An 18960-nucleotide genomic window follows, 5' to 3' on the forward strand; every position below is an offset into this window, starting at 1 on the left:
ATTATATTGATATATTGAATAATTTTAAATACAGTAGAATTATACATAAGTAGCCTAAAGTATTGAAGTTCATTGCTTTAATTTTTAAAACTTATTAACTTCAAAGCTGCTTAACAACAGACAACATAAATATCATAAATGACAAAATATTGGATCAACAACTTCAGGACAGCTTAGATGCAACAGATGGATGACAAAATGTTAGCTGAATAGGTGGTATGCATGCTGAAACACAGATTCTTAGGAGAAATAGTAAGAAGAAAACATTTCTCTGAATTTGTAGAAACATCTATTGTTAACTGATTATAATATAAAGCAAACAGAAGTTCCAATTATAGAAAAGATCTAGGCACTAGATAAGTTCTTATACTAACTAGACTTTACCACTGTTTATTATATGTATTTCTTGTGAACTTAGCCTACTTTTTTTTCTAATATGGTTACTAGTTCCCTAGAATAAGTAAGGAAGCTGCACATCCTATATAATAAAAGGCTAATATGCAAATAGACCAAACGACAGAACAACCAAACAACCAGTCGCTATGATGTGCGCTGACCACCAGGCCACTGGCAGCAGGCGGCAGAGCATGGAACATGGCGGGTGTCGGCTGTGGCAGCAGGACGGTGGAGCAGGTGAGCAGAGATGCCAGACCAAGGAGGGCGCCAGTCCCTGTCATCAGGGCGAGCCTCTGGTGGTTACTGAAAATTCTTTGCTGCCATGCACTGTGGTCCCGCCCAGTACTCACACCTGCTACTGGCACCAGCCCTGTTTGCACCCGCTGCCAGTGCCGGAGCTGCCGCTCGCACCTGCAACCAGAGCTGTTGCTCGATGCCAGTGCCAGTCCCGAATGCTCAGCACGAGTCACGATTGCTCGGCGCCATCAGTGGGTACGAGCAGTGGCTGCCAGCTCCGATTGCCCCTGAGGGCTTCACCAGCTCCCCTGCTCCTGAGGGGCAATTGTGGCAGGAGCCACCACTCGCACCTGCCGATGGCGACAGCCCCAATCGCTCCACACCATCAGCGGGCTTTGAGTGTGGCCAGCGCCACCAGCACATGGGAGTGGTGGCAGCAGGAGCGGGTCTGCCGGCAGACAAGACAGGGGGCTGCAGCAGAAGGGGCCAGGCAGGGGAGCGGAGGATGGGCCAAGACCAGCCCCTGTGCCCACTGTAGCCTCATGGCCCATAGTTTCTTTCAAGGTGCATGAATTCATGCACTGGGCCCCTAGTTAATAAATAATGTGCTATGTTCCCAGCACCAATAATAGTGTCTTAGGAACTCAAAAAACAATTCTTGGATTAATGTATAGGGTCCTTTTCAATAACATTTTGTATGTAAAAGTTGTTAAAATCATACTCTTTTCCTTGTGAGGAATGAGAATATTAAAATATTTGAGAAAAAAGTCTTCTAATTTCTAAGTTAGGAGGTCTTTAATAACATAACACTGGGAAAGAGGATATTCTTATTACTATGACATGTTAAAGCATAAACTATAACCAGAAAGGAGAACTACCTAAGGTAATTTAATTTTCTTTCTTATTTCATTTTTTAATTAGTTTACTTCCTTACTTTTTTTAAGCTTTCATTCCTACCTATACATATTAACAGAGGAAGAAAAATAATTTAGGAATAAAATTGCCTCCCAGTAATTTCTACTTTCTAAGTGTTACATACATTAGATATATGGTTTATATACCATGTACTCTTACAATTTATAGTTTCTACTTAGCTTCACAGAGCTAGTAAGTGGCAGCCATTAGATTATATGAAATTTTGTTGATCTGATATGCCATAATCTGTTTAGTTACTCCTCTCTTAATGGGTGTTCAATATATTTCCCCTACTGCAAGCAAGTTGACTCCATGCTTAGCCATGGGCCCAAATGCAGCTGGAATTACTTTTAGCTATAAGAAAATGTTTAATTTTTTAAATATTATATCATTTGACCTATACATTGTATCAGATGAAGGAATACATACTGTTCAACTGGAGAGTTGAACACAGAATAGTAGTGAAACCTTAAGCTTCTCCCTCTTAAATTGGTTGAGGACCCTAAGTACAGTATATTTCATTGCTTTAAGCTTGAGGGTAATTGTGTTCAGTTATAAGAAACTATTATTTGTTTATGCTCAGAAGATGCACATGCTCAGAACAAGTTTGAGTTTACAAAACTTAAGATTAAAACACTACAATTTATTTATACTAGTATTTAATAATTATAACAAACTTATGAATCAAATATCCTTTTTCCTTATTTTTTAAAAATAACTGTCTTCATGTAAATTCACTTGACAATAGAAACAATATCTAATATAGAGAGAGCTGCTATGTGCCAAACACTATTTTAAATGTATTAAATACATACATACATTATTTAATGCCTCTGACATCTTACAATTTATATTAAAGAAGAAAAGTAACAAACACTAGTGGGTTTAAAATTAATAAATATATTGATTTTCTTAACACAGTCTTAAAGACATCTATGTTCTTACATTCTCATACCTTGCCCCAATACTGTAATAACTTACATAGCATTTTCAAATTTTACCTATCACTTGTGAGAAAGGAATTACTATTCCACAAAAGTGTAAAGAGAAATTAAGAGATTAAATTTCACAAATGATAATTGGCATAGATGGAAGTACAATTCACATCTGTTAGGTCAATCATACTCTTTTCCTTGTGAGGAAAGAGAAATAAAGATTCACAACTGCAGGTTAGAAAGTCACTGACACAGACTGTATGCTGGGTAGAAGCTACAAGAGAAAAGTAGATCTCTTGACAAAAAATAGCTCCAATCTTTGCATTAAAATTACAGTTCAATTTAAAGAGCTTGGCTCTCCACTGGTGAAGCACTTAGGAGGTATAGTAACTGTTTAATAAAAATTGCTGACCTGACTGGTAGGAATAGTATGTACTATTCTTTAATTATTGAACTTAAAATCCCTTATAAGTACACTTTAAACTTTGTATATGCTTCCACATGCATAATTATTCTATGATTTGAATGGATATTAGGACGTAATAAATGCAGAATATTTTATATCTCTTTAAGTAGAAAAAATGTGTAAAAAGCAGGTGCACATTTTCAAAACACCTCACACATGGTCAACAATTTGTCATACTTGCTAAAAACTGAAAGTTAACTACAACAGTCTAAAAATGTTTATAAACACAAATATTTTTTTAAAAACCTATAGCTTTCTTTTATCAAATGCGCACGTTAACCACTGAGATGCATTTTTTCTAAGAATTTATTTTAAACTCTTAATTCTCTTTGATGCTCCTTACATCAGCCTATGATCACCTGACAAGGAAACAGGTATACCAGTATTCAAGGAAATGCAACAACCTAGACTTTCAAAAAATATTTTTTTAAATATATTTTTATTGATTTCAAAGAGGAAGGGAGAGGGAGAGATAGAAACATCAATGATGAGAGTCATTGATCGGCTGCCTCCTACACGCCCCACACTGGGGATCGAGCCCACAACCCGGCATGTGCCCTTGACTAGAATCGAACCCAGGACCCTTCAGTCTGAAGGCTGACACTCTATCCACTGAGCCAAACCAGCTAGGGCTCAAAAATTTTAATGGAGTGTTAATACAGGCACATCAAGAAAGATTTTACTCTTAGTAGTTATCTGTAAGCCAAGAGTAAGCAAAAAAACAAAAACACAAGTATATCATTAAAACTCACTTAGTCAAGGAAAATCTAGGGAAGGCAGAGTTTAGGAAAAATACTGAGTTATTGGTACACATATATTTGCATACTTAATTTTTCACTTATATATCACATTCTCTAATTTTATTTTAAAATATATTAAATTACACTGCAATAACAAAATTCCTTAATTCCCACAATTTTAGAGTTAAAAGCTCTGCTGATGTGGTCAATCTCATAAGAAAGATTAGCTGAAGTTTTCTAATGATCACAGCATGTCCAAAAATTATCTCAACTGGGTGAAAATAGTATCAAAGTTTCAGTGTTAACATTTTCAAGAAAAACAAAACAAACAAATACACATAGGTCTTAACACATAATTGAGACAATTTATCAGATTAGGTCAGTCGTTTCCAAGGCAATCAGAGGTTTCCCTTTTTGTTTTTTTTGGCTTTAACAATACTACCATCAACATAAAATTTTTTAAAATGTAAAAAAGTCCTAATGAGGTTTTAAAAAATTTGACAATTCTGTTTCCTGAATCAAACACAAATTTCAATTTTGTTATCTGAAAACATATTCAAGATTTGCATCTTCCGCTTCCATATGCAAATTGTATATTTTTATGCATAAGCAAATCAAAATTCCAACATTTTAAAACCTACCAAAACAATTCTGCTATAAATAATATTTGTTAATATTTATAAAGGGATAACAGAAATTATGTTTTTTAATTCTCAACTCTGTCACGAGGAAATTATTCCATTATGCTTCCTCTAAATTGCATTTAACTTGAAAAACTTAAAGGTAAAAAAAAAAAAAAATAAACGATTTTACACAGACTTCAAAACAGAGTTCAAGAGTATAACATAATACAAAAAATTCTTTAACCAAATCCATATTTTACTGTTATTTATTACTATTCATTGAAGGAGGGCCTCTAAAGTAGTGTTTATCACTTTTTAAAAAGTATACTTATTACATAAATTTGGCTCATAATGAGTAAATAGTGTGGTTTAGCTTATTATAAAACACAAGTAATTGAAATTCCAATAGTAATTAAATCAGGTATCTCTTTTTTTCCCCTTATGTATCACAATATACCTTCTCTTACTGGCTCACTGGTTGATTCTCCTTTTAGACTCAGCATCCTGGAGAAGCCATTGGAAAGAGTAGAGAAAATGCCACGGATGAAATATCCCTGCTGCTCAGACTCCACTGACCTCCCTGAAGTCGGCGATGGTCTCACAAATCTGATACTGCAGCGGGGTTCTGGCTCTGAAATAGATCTGGTGAATGGAACCCGAAGTGACCGGGTGTTGGCCAGGTTCAGCTTCTCTGCTGATGTTCCAAGGACCTCATTAGCAGAAACAGCAGCATTACCATCAACCATCTTTGGCAGGACCTTTTGTTGTAGTTCATCCAAGTCTCCTTTATTATTTTGCGTACTCTCTTTCTTGCCCACTTTGCACCTAAAGCTGGGATGTGTTTGCCACCGATAAGCACTCAATGGCTTTCCTAGGTTGGAAACATCATGTTCATTTTTCTTCCTCTTGCTTTTCGATGGACCACACCATGGATAACTCTTTAAGCTTGTTCCTATCTCTGAATTTGCATAAGCAGGTTCTGATAAAGATCTTCGATAGCTTGGAGGATAAGATGATGTTTGTCTCTTAAAGATGTTCATCTTCCAGGACTCCATTTTTAAACAACTTCTCTAAGCTGAAAGTTCCCTCTACGCTGTAGTCTTAGCAGTTGAACCACACTTGTCCGTGCAGTCCAAAACATTCAACTGCTTAAGTAGCTTTTTTTGTGTGGCTTTGAACCACAGCAGATGTTGCTGCTTAAGGACTGGTGTCATGTTATTCTATTACCCCATTTTCCCAGATCTCCAAAATTTCAGCAGCACCCAAAAATCTCTTGCCTGAAGCAAATTATCTTTAGAGAACAGCAAAAGTAAAGATTTCCAGATCATCTTGCTCCCTTCCAGTAGGTTACATGTCTGTACTTGGTTTTCAGGAAATGATTTTTAAAAAAATAAGAAGTGAAATAAAAGCAACAAAAACCCACAGACACCTCTATGGACCAATAGTATTTAAGTGTTCACCATGCAAATGATAGTAGGTTAAAAACAGAATGTGAAAGTACTCAAGCTGACAGCTACACTTTCCGGAAGAAAAAAACCCTGCCTAAAAGCCTTCTCTTTAAGTAACAGCTCTTCAGAATAGTTTTTGAAGTTTGGATTTCAGAAATTTAACTTCAAGCATTGCTATTTATAACACTTCTCTCAAAGCTAATATTGTTTTCCAACCAATAGGTAGTCTTGTTTTGAGTAGGCACTGCAAAGTAGAGGGAAAGGGACAAAAGAATGCCAAAATTTAAAGCCATTTTTATTGTAAATATATTACGGCGAATTAAAAAAAACACACATAAATGGATAAAAAGAGAAGAGGGATAAAGGGTATTTGCTAGGAAAGACAGCAAAGAAAAAAATCTTGAGGCAAGATATTGTGGCAACTGGAAATAGGACCGTACATAGTTAAATAATTTCTAGAAGGGAAAAGTTTGCTTTGTAAATTGAATTGGGGTAAGTTGTCTGGAAAACTATTCCCTATTTATTTAACCAAAGAAATTCCTTTATTCCTCTTTGTGCTGCTTACAATTTTAAAAAAAGAGCTGACTATTTAAAATTTTGTTAAAGTAAGTACCTTCTATTGAACCAAGACCATGAATGCCAAGATTTTGGTTGGGTGTTTTTTTTTAACTGTCTGCTCATAAACTCCTGAAAATAGGGGTTTCAAATGGAAAGCCTGACAGACTTTAGACCACCAGTAAAAGAGATATAACATGGCTATCAAATCTCTTTGCAAGTTAAATAAAAAATGATGATTTCATCTGAAAAACTAAAAAACTACCCATTTATTTGTATAATGTGTACAATGAAAAAGTTCTCACACAAGTCTCTCTTATTAATGTAAAAATAGTAAATTTAGTAATATACCTATTCTTTTAAACATATTCAAATGTTTTAATTATTTCCATTATCATAAAGCAATAAACTCATTTTCGTTTGCTTATATAGTCTCTAAACTTGTATATTTCTATATTAATGTTGAAGTACTCGGCTTTCCCAAAAACATAATATATCAAATTAGAGTAACTTATAAGCATAATATGTTTCTTGTTTAAAAAAAACAAAAAACACACTCAGAAACATGAATTTGAAGAAAGAGAAAAAGAATAAACATTAAGCTCTAGTCTCTATTATGGCACATCAACCCATCCACAAAAATTAATCTGTGATGGAAAATATAAAACAATAATGCTTGCCAAAGAATCCAGAAGATAATATTTCTGTGAACTGAGGATAGACAAAATTTCTTAGAACACAGAAAACAATAACCATAATAGGAAAATGTTAATATGAATTCATAAAAATTGAAAATTTCTGTTTAATAGAACGCATTAAGAAAATCATAATGGCTGTATCAGTTTACATTCCCACCAGCGGTGAATGAGAGTTTCTTTTTCTCCACAACCTCTCCAACACTTGTTATTACTGGTCTTTTGATAATAGCCATTCTTAACAGGTGTGAGGTGGTATCTCACTATAGTTTGTGTGTATGTGTGTTTTGTTTTGTTTTGTTTTTAGGAAGAAAGGAGGGGAGAGTGAGACAGAAACATCGATGTGGGAATGAAACATAGATCGACTGCCTCCTGAACACCCCCTAACAGGGATGGAGCCCGCAATCAGGACATGTGCTCTGACTGGGAATTGAACTGGCAACCTTTCGGTGCATGGGATGATGGCCAATCAATTGAGTCACACCAGCCATGGCTCACTGTAGTTTTGATTTGCATTTACCTAATAGTTAGTGAAGCTGAGCATCTTGTCATATATCTATTGGGCATTTGTATGTATTCTTGGGAGAGGTGTCCATTCAGGTCCTCTGACACTATGGAAAACAGTATAGAGGTTCCTCAAAAAATTAAGAATAAAGTTACCATATGACCCAGCAACCCCCTTTCTGGGTATCTACCTGAAAATTTTGAAAATATTTATTGGCAAAGATATATGTACCCCTATGTTCACTGCAGCATTATTCATGGTGGCCAAGACATGGGAACAACTGAAGTAGTAGTCTTTAATAGACAATTGAATAAAGATATGGTACATATATATAATGGAATACTACTGAGCCATAAGAAAATACTGCTACTTGCAACAATGTGGATCGATCTTGAGAATATCATGCTAAGCAAAATAAGTCAGACAGAAAAAGTTAAGAACCACATTATTTCACTCATATGTGGGATATAAAACTGAAAGCAACAAAAAAAAAACCCTGAAAAACAAACAAAAACTCATAGCCATAGACAACAGTATGGTGGTTACCAGAGGGAAGGGGGAGTGAGGAGTAATAAAGGGTAAAGGGGAGGGCACTTGAAACTAAAGAGAAAATGAACAAATGGGACTACATCAAAATAAAAAGCTTCTGCACAGCAAAAGAAACCATCAACAAAACAACGAGAAAACCCACTGAGTGGGAAAACATATTTGCCAATGTCGTATCTGATAAGGGCCTAATCTCCAAAATTTATAGGGAACTCATACAACTTAACAAAAGGAAGATAAACAATCCAATCAAAAAATGGGCAAAGGATCTAAATAGACACCTTTCAAAAGAGGACATCCAGAAAGCCAACAGACATATGAAAACATGCTCAAAGTCACTAATCATCCGAGAGAGATGCAAATCAAAACAACAATGAGGTACCATCTCACACCTGTCAGAATGGCTATCCTCAACAAATCAACAAACGACAAGTGCTGGAGAGGATGTGGAGAAAAAGGAACACTCGTGCACTGCTGGTGGGAATGCAGACTGGTGCAGCCACTATGGAAGACAGTATGGAGTTTCCTCAAAAAGTTAAAAACGGAACTCTCATTTGACCCAGTGATACCACTTCTAGGAATATATCCCAAGAAACCAGAAACACCAATCAGAAAGGATATATGCACCCCTATGTTCATAGCAGCACAATTCACCATAGCTAGGATCTGGAAACAGCCTAAGTGCCCATCAGTAGATGAATGGATTAGAAAACTGGGATACATCTACAGGATGGAATACTATGCTGCTGTAAAAAAGAAGGAACTCTTACCATTTGCAATGGCATGGGTGGAACTGGAGAGCATTATGCTAAGTGAAATAAGCCAGTCAATGAAGGAAAAATACCACATGATCTCACTCATTCATGGATAATAGAGACCATTATAAACTTTTGAACAATAATAGATACAGAGGCAGAGCAGCCTCAAACAGATTGTCAAACTGCAGCGGGAAGGCCGGGGAGGGGTGGGGGGACAGGAGGGAGGGGGGTAAGAGATCAACCAAAGGACTTATATGCATGCATATAAGCATAACCAATGGACATAAGACACTGGGGGGTAGGGGAGGTCAGGGGATTGTCAAGGGCAGGGGGAAAAAAAGGGACACATATGTAATACCCTTTGTAATACTGTAAGCAATAAAAAAAATTTTTTAAAAAAAAAGGGTAAAGGGGGTAAAATATATGATAAGGGCAGAAGATATGATTTGGATAATGGGTACACAATGCAATATACAGATCATGTATCATAGAAATGTACACTTGAAACCTATATAATCACATTAACAAATGTCACCCCAAATAAATTTATTTTTTTAATCAATAAGAAAGCCACAAAATGGAAGAAAATATTCATGATATAAATATCTCAAAAACAATTTGTACTACAATATATGAATAAGTACTACAATTTATTAGGAAAAAGAAAAGCCACCCAATTTTTAAAAATAGGCAATAAAGTTTAAACAACCCTTCACAAAGAAAGCTACATGAATTGTCAATAAACATATGAAAAAAGAAATCAAACTCATCAGAAACTAATGAGGTATCAGTCACAATCACTAGAATGGCTAACATTTAAAGGGCTGATAACAGTTATGGCCAACATCCTCATAAATGGTAATGGGAGCATAAAATATTAAAATAACCAAGGAACAAATTCATCATTAAAAAAATGAAGTTAAACAACCATTTATCCAATGACCCAGAAGTTCTACTCTTAGGCACTTACACACAAAAAATTAAAATGTACATGCTTTTACTTGAATGTTCATATCAGGTACAGTCAATCTGCATCTTTCTCTTTTATTAGTGCAGATTATTTTTCCATAAAAACAACTGTAAAGCTACTATTGCTCCACCCTGTATAATGAATTTATGAATATTTAAAGAATCTATTCACAGGATTTATAATTTCTTAAAATAAATTACATTCATTATGAAACCTACTATAAAAATTGTTTGATCAATGAAGTGTCAGAACAAGAACGTATCAACTACCTTAAAATTTTCTTACTAATAATACATAACATTTAAAACACAAATTTAAATAAAAAGAGAGGGAAAAAAAGCAAAAAGAAATGAAGGGAAGGGAAGGGAAGGAAGAATAGCTTTAAGAACCAATCTGGTTACTAAGTCAAGAGAAACACATGAATTCCCTAAATAAGTATGAAAGTCCTTATATTAAGTCATATCTCAAATTATTTTTGAGCAACTCACTCAGCCTGAAATTCCCAAGCATCCCATGAGATTAAGTCAGATTAGATTCACCAAAATAAAAAATTGTATTGGGATTTGAAAACAAAGTGAAAATATTTGCCTGCAATATTCTGTGAGAGTGTATAAAACACATAGAGCAGCGATTTTTTACTAATTGTGGTAAGAATTTTTAAAACATGCAATACCTGCTATTTAGTCAGGGGCATTGACCTCTTTTTCCTTAGATTGATTGTCAAATTAAAAAATGACAACAGTCAACACAATAGCCATCAGGTGTGAATGAATAAAACTTTTATCTATTTTTTGGCAAAAAATTTTTTTTTGGTGTGCCGCAGAATCTTAGTAATTAATTTGTGTACCATGAAATTAAAAAGGTTGAGAATCGCTGACATAAAGATTTAATAGCTCTCATGGTAGTGTGATGAGAATAAAATATATAATAATCCTAGCCAAATGGCTTCTCGCATTCAGTAAAACCGATCAATATCAGAGAGTAAGCAGGGGTGGGTGGATGGGTGGGGAAAGATTAACTGAAGAATTTATATGCATACTAGAGGCCAATGCATGCAATTCGTGCAAGAGGCCTTCCTGCCCCAGGCGCAGCCTGCACCGGCTTCCCTCTGGCACCGTAGATCCGGGCTTCCCTCCAGCTGCCGGCAGGCACCGGAGACCTGGGCTTCTCTCACAGCCCCAGCTTTGTCCAGAAGGACATCCGGTCTAATTAGCATATTATGCTTTTATTATTATAGATATGCATAACCCATGGACACAGACAATAGTGTGGTGAAGGCCTGGGGGTGGGGGGGACATAGGGGGAAGGTGGAAGAAGTCAATGGGGGAAAAATGGGGGACATCTGTAATACTTTCAACAATAAAGATAAAATTTTAAGAAAAGTTTATCTACAACATATAAATAAAGCCCAATTAAAATTCCTACAATCTCCTGTATTTTATGAATTGCAGCATTTTTTTAAATCCTCACCAAAGGATATGTTTTTATTGATTTTTAGAGAGAGAGCGCGAAAGAAACATCAATGTGTCCTTTTAGATTTATTTCAACTAAGAGACACAATAGGAGATGAAAGGCAAATTTTGAGCTTTCTCAGTTTGCAAATAGTCCACCACCACTTCCTATCCTTTTTTTTTGTAATCTCACCTAAGGATATGTTTATTGATTTTGAGAGAGAGAGAGAGAGAGAAACATCTATGTGAGAAATAAACATCAATCGGTTGCCTCCTTCTACGCACCCCTACAGAGGATTAAATCCACAACTTTTTGGTGTATGGGAGGATGCTTCAACCAATTGAGCCACCCAGCGGGAGGCACCACTTCTTAAGACATACCCTTTTTATACTGAAATTCTGTTCCATGTGTCCCATAAGCTCTTTTGTAACAGAAGACATGCTGTATGCTACAATTAACAGTTCTGGAATTCTGTTACTAGAATAAGAGAGTGCATACCTCAGATCAACTCATAAAAAGCTTTAAAAATAGGATTAATTTCTAGAAACCAGAAGGCATCTTTCAAAAATACAAAGCCCTTGTTTATACAAAGCTAAGTAATTAATAACAAAACATCCCTTTCCCATCTCCTATCACTGGAGCACATCTGCTTCCTGATGAAACACTTCCTGTAGCAGAAACTACCTCCCTTCTGAGTAGTAGAACTCTAAGACACACCTGACACGTACGCAATTGCTTCTCCTTTATGAGACAAAGATATGTCTACAAGGGCTAAATAAAAATTATTTTTAACAGACAAGTATTAGAATCAATAATTTTTTAAAATAAGAAAACATTTTAAAACAAAAACACAGAAGACTCCTAATGACATTAGCCTTTTTTAAAAAATAAAAACTTCTGATTTTCCTCTAACCTCTCTGATCACACTTCTGTCTCCTTTAAGGTTCATTTTTCTCTATCTAGTCTCTAAATGTTGGGAGTTTTTCAAACTAGGTCCTTGGTACCCCTTCTCCATATTCTTACCATGCACATCATTATTCACAGTTACCACATCAACTTATACCTCCAGTTCATACCTTGCCTCCTATTAGCAACATACTCCTATATTCAACTTGCCATTATATGGCTAACTCAAATTCAAATGCATAAAATCTAACCCATGATCTTTCCTTTGAAATCTTGTCTCACTCCAATGTTCTTTATCCTAGTGGAAGGCACCATTATCCATCCAGCTGTACATCCCCCTCTGTTACCATTCAATATCCAACTCATAAGTCTTGCTGATTTCCCCTCCTAAGTATTATTTAATCTACTTCTCTCCATTTCCTCTAAATCAATCTACTATCATTTTTCACTTGGATTACAACAGCCTCCTAAATTCATCTACCTACATCTCCTATGAACTTTGCAAACCATTATTATTACTGTAGCCAGATAATGTTTTCAAAATACAAATTGACTGCATCCTGTTTAAAACTTCTCAATGGCTTCTCACTACTTTTATGAAAACAACACAAATTAAACCAAAATTCCTTAACATATCATAGTCTCTACCTACCCCACCCCTTCAGCCTCCCTCTTAAAGAACTTGAATCCTTTCAGTTACTCATACCAGCCACTCTCTTGCCCACTGCTCCTGTTCACACTGCTCCCTCTACCTAGAACAGCGGTTCTCAACCTGTGGGTCGCGACCCCTTTGGGGGTCGACCGACCCTTTCACAGGGGTCACCTAAGACCATCAGAAAACACATATATAATCACATATTGGTTTTGTGATTAATCACTACGCTTTAATTACCTTCAATTTGTAACAATGAAAATACATCCTGCATATCAGATATTTACATTACAATTCATAACAGTAGCAAAATTACAGTTATGAAGTAGCAATGAAAATAATTTTATGGTTGGGGGTCACCACAACATGAGGAACTGTACTAAAGGGTCGCGGCATTAGGAAGGTTGAGAACCACTGACCTAGAAGGATCTTCCACCCTTCATCATTTGCCTACTCATGCTTCAGATTTCATTTCAAGTGCTTCTTAAGAAAGGCCTTTTTGCCCTCCCTAAGTTAAACCTTCTTACTATAGGTCTTTACAGCCCATGCATCGCTATATTACAGTTATTTCTGTATTTGAACATTTCTTTGTGAGATTATTAAATCAATGCCGCTTTTACTCACATCATGGAATCTCCATGCCTGTTTTTATTATACTTCAAGGAGTTGTTTTTTTCTGAATCAAGGGTATGGATGGAGAAGTGTTATAGCGGGGGGGAGGGGGGAATGATGTGAAATTAGAAGAGGGCAAAAAGAGAGAAGAAATATTGCTTTAATTAAAAATTTTTTTGAATTTTTTTTCCCCCAGAAATGCCAATTTAGTTGATGCAGTAACTATATTCTGGCTTTTTCGGGACTTCTTAAAAATTAGTTTTAATGTTAGTATTATCATTTGGAGAAAATCATAAGCATAAAGAGATAACTACAAGCTCTCAACAAGTTTCATATGTTCTTTAATGAATACATACTTGGAAAATGAATAATACTCTGATAACCTGAAATAAATATGAACATTGTACATCTGATAAATAACGTAGCAGCTTAAACTAAGGTAGGTTTAGCTAAGCACCAAATTGAAGGAGCCAGAGGAAAGAAATATAAATATTTGTTGTTATAAAGTACTGGTACGACCTGTAAAGCAGTATTGTGTTTTTTGAAAGCAGACTTGGATTAGTCATAAAAGTATACGGCAAACTCTAAGGCAGCCACTTAAAAAACTTATTTTTAAAAGAATATTATACTTTATAATTATACTATATTTATTACTAGAGGCCCGATACATGACATTTGTGCACTGGGGGGGGGGGGGGGTTGTCTCTCAGCCTGGCCTGCACACTTTTGCAGTCCGGGAGTCCTCGGGGGATGTCCGACTGCAGCTTAGAGCGTAAGCCATCAGTCGGACATCCTTAGCACTGCCACAAAGGTGGCTATCAGCCTGGCTTGTGGCTGAGCAGTGCTCCCCCTGAGGGAACGCACTATCCACCAAGGGGCAGCTCCTGAATTGAGCATCTGCCCCCTAGTGATCAGTGCACGTCATAGCGACCGGTCATTCCACCACTCAGTCAATTTGCATATTACCCTTTTATTATATAGGACTAGAGGCCTGGTGCACAAAAATTTGTGCACTCGGTGCGGAGGGGGGGGTCCCCTCAGCCCGGCCTGAGCACATTTGCAGTCCAGGACCCCTTGGGGGATGTCCACCTGTTGACTTAGGCCCACTCCCCAGGGGATCAGGCCTAAACTTGCAGTCAGACATCCTTCTGGCAGCCAGGGAGCCCTCAGGGGAAGTACTAAAGGCTTAGGCCCCTAAGGGATCAGGCCTAAACCGTTAGTTGGACATTCTTAGTGCTGCCACGGAGGTGAAAGAGGCTCCTGCCACCACCTCTGCGCTGGCCAGCCATGAGCCAGCTTCTGGCTGAGTGGCACTCCCCATATGGATGTGCACTGACCACCAGGGGGCAGATCCTGTATTGAGCGTCTGCCCCCTGGTGGCCAGTGCACATCATAGCAACCGGTCATTCTGCCGTTAAGTCAATTTGCATATTACCCTTTTATTATTATTATACAGGATGTCCCTATTTCCCCCTTTTGCCCCCTCTAACCAGCTCTTGCCTCCCACTTCTCTCTGGCCATCACCATACTGTTGTCTGTGTCCGTGGGTTGTGCATATATTTTCTTTGGCTAATCCCTTCTTTAAATTCACTTCTTTAAATTTTTATTTTCAGATAAGTGCACTATTATATATTTTCTATTATATCATTTAGAATTAAGATATTTTTTAATTGAACCCTTGTAAATTTTAGCACAATTTAATAAATTATGCTAGAAGCAATTAGGAGATTTTTCATGTAATGCAGATATATTTCAATTAATATTTTATTAATTTTTAATATTTTAATTTGAAATAATCTCATACATGTAAAAAAAACTATAAAATACTACAGCATATGATATGTACCCTTCACCCAATTTCTTAGGTGTTAATAATTTAAACATAACCATTATACAACTAACAAAATTTGGAATATATGTTTCTTATAATCTCTTTAATGTTACTTAATCCATTTACTTTGTTTTTGTTAATCTTCACCCAAGGATATTTTTTCATTAAATTTTAGAGAGTGAAGGGAAAGGGAGAGACACATTGATTGGTTGCCTCCTGCACATGCTCTGATAAGGACTGAGGATCAAGCCAGCAACTGAGGTACATGCCCTTGACTGGAATCTAACCTGGGACCCTTCAGTCCACGGGCTAATGCTCTATCCACTGAGCATAACAGGCTGCAGCTTAATTCATTTACTTTTAATCTATATGTGTCTTTATATTAAAGTGGGTTTTGTTTTTGATTCACCCTCATAATCTGTCTTTTAATTGGTGCATTTATGCCACTGACTTTCAGAGTACTTACTGATAGAGTTACTGCCATATCAGGCAGCTTCTGGGGCTTCCGGGGCCCGCCAGCGGCAGGTAGGCGGCTCCTGGGGCTTCCGGGGCCGGCCTGCCTGCCTGCAGCCCGGGACCAGATCTGGTCCCTGGCAGCAGGCAAGTGGCTTCTGGGGTCGCCCACGGGGTCCTGGATGGTGGCTCGCACTGGTGGCTCACATTGTCCCACCCTGCCTGCAGTATGCAAATTAGTTGCCATCTTTGTTGGCGGTTAATTTGCATATCTTGCTGATTAGCTAATGGGAGGTGTAGTGAAGGTATGGTCAATTACCATGTTTGGCTATTATTAGATAGGATAATTATACTATAATACTATTATTTTTTATGCTATACTACATTTGTTACCATTTTCTATTTGTTACCCTTGTTCTTTGTTCCTGTATTTGTTTTCTACTCCACTTTTGCCTTTTTTAATACTAATACAACATTTTATGATTCCATTTTCTTTCCTGTCCTAGCATATATATCAATAGTCACTTTAAATGTGAATGGTCTAAAAATTCCAATTAAAAGACAGACATACTGTAAGAGTGCATCAACACACAATACCCAACCATATGTTGTCTACAAAACATCTGCTTTCAATATAAAGACACAAATAGATTAAAAGTAAAGGGATGGAAAAAGATGTAACATGTTAACGCATATAACATGCTAATCAAAGAAAGCTAAAGTAGCTATTTTTTCAGCAGTGCAGAATTCAGAGCAAGGAAAATAATCAGGGATAGAAAAGGGCATTACATAATGATAAAGGAGCCAATTTCCCAAGAAAATATAAGAATACTTAATGTGTGTGTTCCTAACAGCAGAGTATCAAACTACATAAGGTAAAAACTGATAGAGATGCAAGGAGAAAATGATGAATCCACTATTATTGCTGGATATTTCAATGCCATTCTATCACAAATGGACAGATCTCCCAATCCAGGACCACTGGCTCCTAACCACTCACCTGCCTGCCTGTCTCATCGCCCCTAACCCCTCTGCCTGCCTTCCTGATAGCCCCTAACCACCTCTGCTGGCATGATTGCCCCTAACTGCTCCCTTGCTGGCCTGATCACCCAGCAAAATCTGAGCTTCTGCCTCGGTGCTGCACCCAGGATCAAAGATTCCCTCCTCCAGACGGCTGCAGGCACCCAGGACCTGGGCTTCCCGACCTCTGGCTGGCCACAGGCACCCAGGACCCGGGCAGCTTTGCCGGGGCCAGCCGCAGGCACCCGGGACCATGGGCAGGTGGCTTTGCCAGGGCTGCAGCCGCTGGTGCCTGGGACCACAGGGCAGGTAGCTTTGCCCAGGCCCGGCTTTGTCAGGAAGGATGTCCGGAACGTCATCCGGAAGATGTCCGGTCTAATTAGCATATTGCCCTTTTATTAGTATAGATTGGAACAATGAGACTCAAATACTTCAAAATTATGATATTTAAATTATGAAGACTAAGTTAGACATACCACAGTCAGCATGACTCAAGGAGAATGATAAAAATAAGGCAGATGAGGTAAGAAAGGCTACCTCTCAAAGAGGTCTAAGTTCAAGAAAGAAAAGGTAACCTTGGGCAAGGCCAATCCTAGCACTAAGATGAGCCTCCACTAAGTTGTACTGTTCTGGCAGGAGTTGGAAAACCTTCTGAGGTGTTTGATCTTTGGAAATCCAGGCTTGCCAAATTATCCCTATTTATGGGCTGAAATCCTTAAATCTAAAGCGCAATACATGTAGTATTGACATGAATCAACTAAAAGTAAAGGATTTCCCTTATATTTTTGCATTTGTGTTTGAAAGTACAGTCACATCATTAGGCAAACAAGGAATTTGTGATGACCACCATGTACTCAGAAAATTCTATTGATTGATAGTCTGGGAAATGGAAAAAACCCAAACTTCTCTTCATCAGATTTTTCTTTATCCTCAGAGAATCAGCCACCTTCTGGGACAAGAACAAAAGAACTGATATTCTGGATCAAATCAATAAAAATTCCATAAAAAATGAGGAGCCTTGGCTAGATGGTAACTTTCCAATTCAGATCTCATTCTTGCAGTAACTTCTTACAAGGAATTCTTAGAAATTACATACATTTCATAAAAGCTCCCCCCCTCCCCAATATTTGATATCCTACATGAGATTATTCTTCAAGCTTCTCTTTTACACATTTTGCATTATTATTATTATTATGCTAAGAATTACACTCCAAAATTTACCACATTACTCTTAAGTTCACAAATGGTAGCGACGTTCTAAGATTATTTGTCAATATAGATATCAACATAATTCCTACATTTAGATACTAAATCCAAATTTAATAAGTTTTTAAAACTAAAATTATAGTGTCAACATTTTTTTCTGTCATCTAAAAATTAACCTTTTTCACTTTTTTATTCTTGTTCTTTCGTGGCATGTTTCATACTTTAAAAAAACCTCAAACTATCTCTCAAACTATACCTACAAGTGCAATGGACCATCTCCTGTTAATTACAGCCAAATGGATCACTGGTAAACCTCAAGCATGTGAGTAGTAACCTTAAATTTCTTCATTTCTCTTCGTCATCCATTCCTTCAGACTATTAGCATCCATCACTAATATGCAGTTCTTCATCTCCCCTGCTTGGGTTTACTTATTATCTATGTTCGTAGTTCCTATATGTGCTCGTTGGCATGAGCAATTTAGTAGATCACAGAGTCACATAAGAAAACCATATAGACAGCAATCTGGAAATGCTGTTTTTATATTTGTTCAGTTATGTTTGTTACAGTTCACTATATTTCTTGGGTATTTTTATCATTCATTCAACAAATATTTATCAAATACCTACTACCTTGTGATGACTGAACTAGTTAAATATATTATTCTGTCAGTTCTTAGTGACTTCTACAATTCTACAGGGTCAATTTTACTTCAGGCATCCTTTTCCAAAGTGCACACCATCCCAACATGTACTACAATCCTAGAAATCTAGAAGAACTTCAGAAACTTTATACTATTCTTCCCCATTTTATAGTTAATTATGAATATTTACTAAGAAAGACTTTTAAGAAAAACTGCTTAGGTCAAAACATTCATTCAATTACATCAACAGATATTTTTAAAGCAGTCACTGTATTCTCAGAGTAGTTCTAAGGGTTGGGCATAAATAGCAATGTACATTATCTCAATTACATCACAGTCCAGTTAGAGGAAACAGTCATGGACACTACTAGCTGCTAAGACGGGTTCATTAGTGCACA

The 18960-nt window shown here is 36.9% G+C and overlaps 1 protein-coding gene across 3 annotated transcripts in view; it reads right to left on the reverse strand.

The window, feature by feature from the left end:
• The window catches only part of RASAL2 (RAS protein activator like 2), a 244127-nt gene that overhangs the window by 160758 nt on the left and 64409 nt on the right, over window positions 1-18960 (reverse strand). Inside the window, exon 1 of one of the 3 annotated variants that reach the window (XM_036344075.1) lies at window positions 4770-5988. The exons of the other annotated variants lie outside the window; for them this stretch is intronic. Coding sequence (XP_036199968.1) covers window positions 4770-5367 — 598 coding nt within the window. The 5' untranslated portion in view covers window positions 5368-5988. Of the gene's footprint in view, window positions 1-4769; window positions 5989-18960 lie in introns of those variants that run through there. 3 annotated transcript variants of the gene reach the window in all.

This window comes from Myotis myotis, unplaced genomic scaffold, assembly GCF_014108235.1.
Source record: "Myotis myotis isolate mMyoMyo1 unplaced genomic scaffold, mMyoMyo1.p scaffold_m19_p_18, whole genome shotgun sequence".
NCBI classification, from domain to species: Eukaryota; Metazoa; Chordata; class Mammalia; order Chiroptera; family Vespertilionidae; genus Myotis; species Myotis myotis.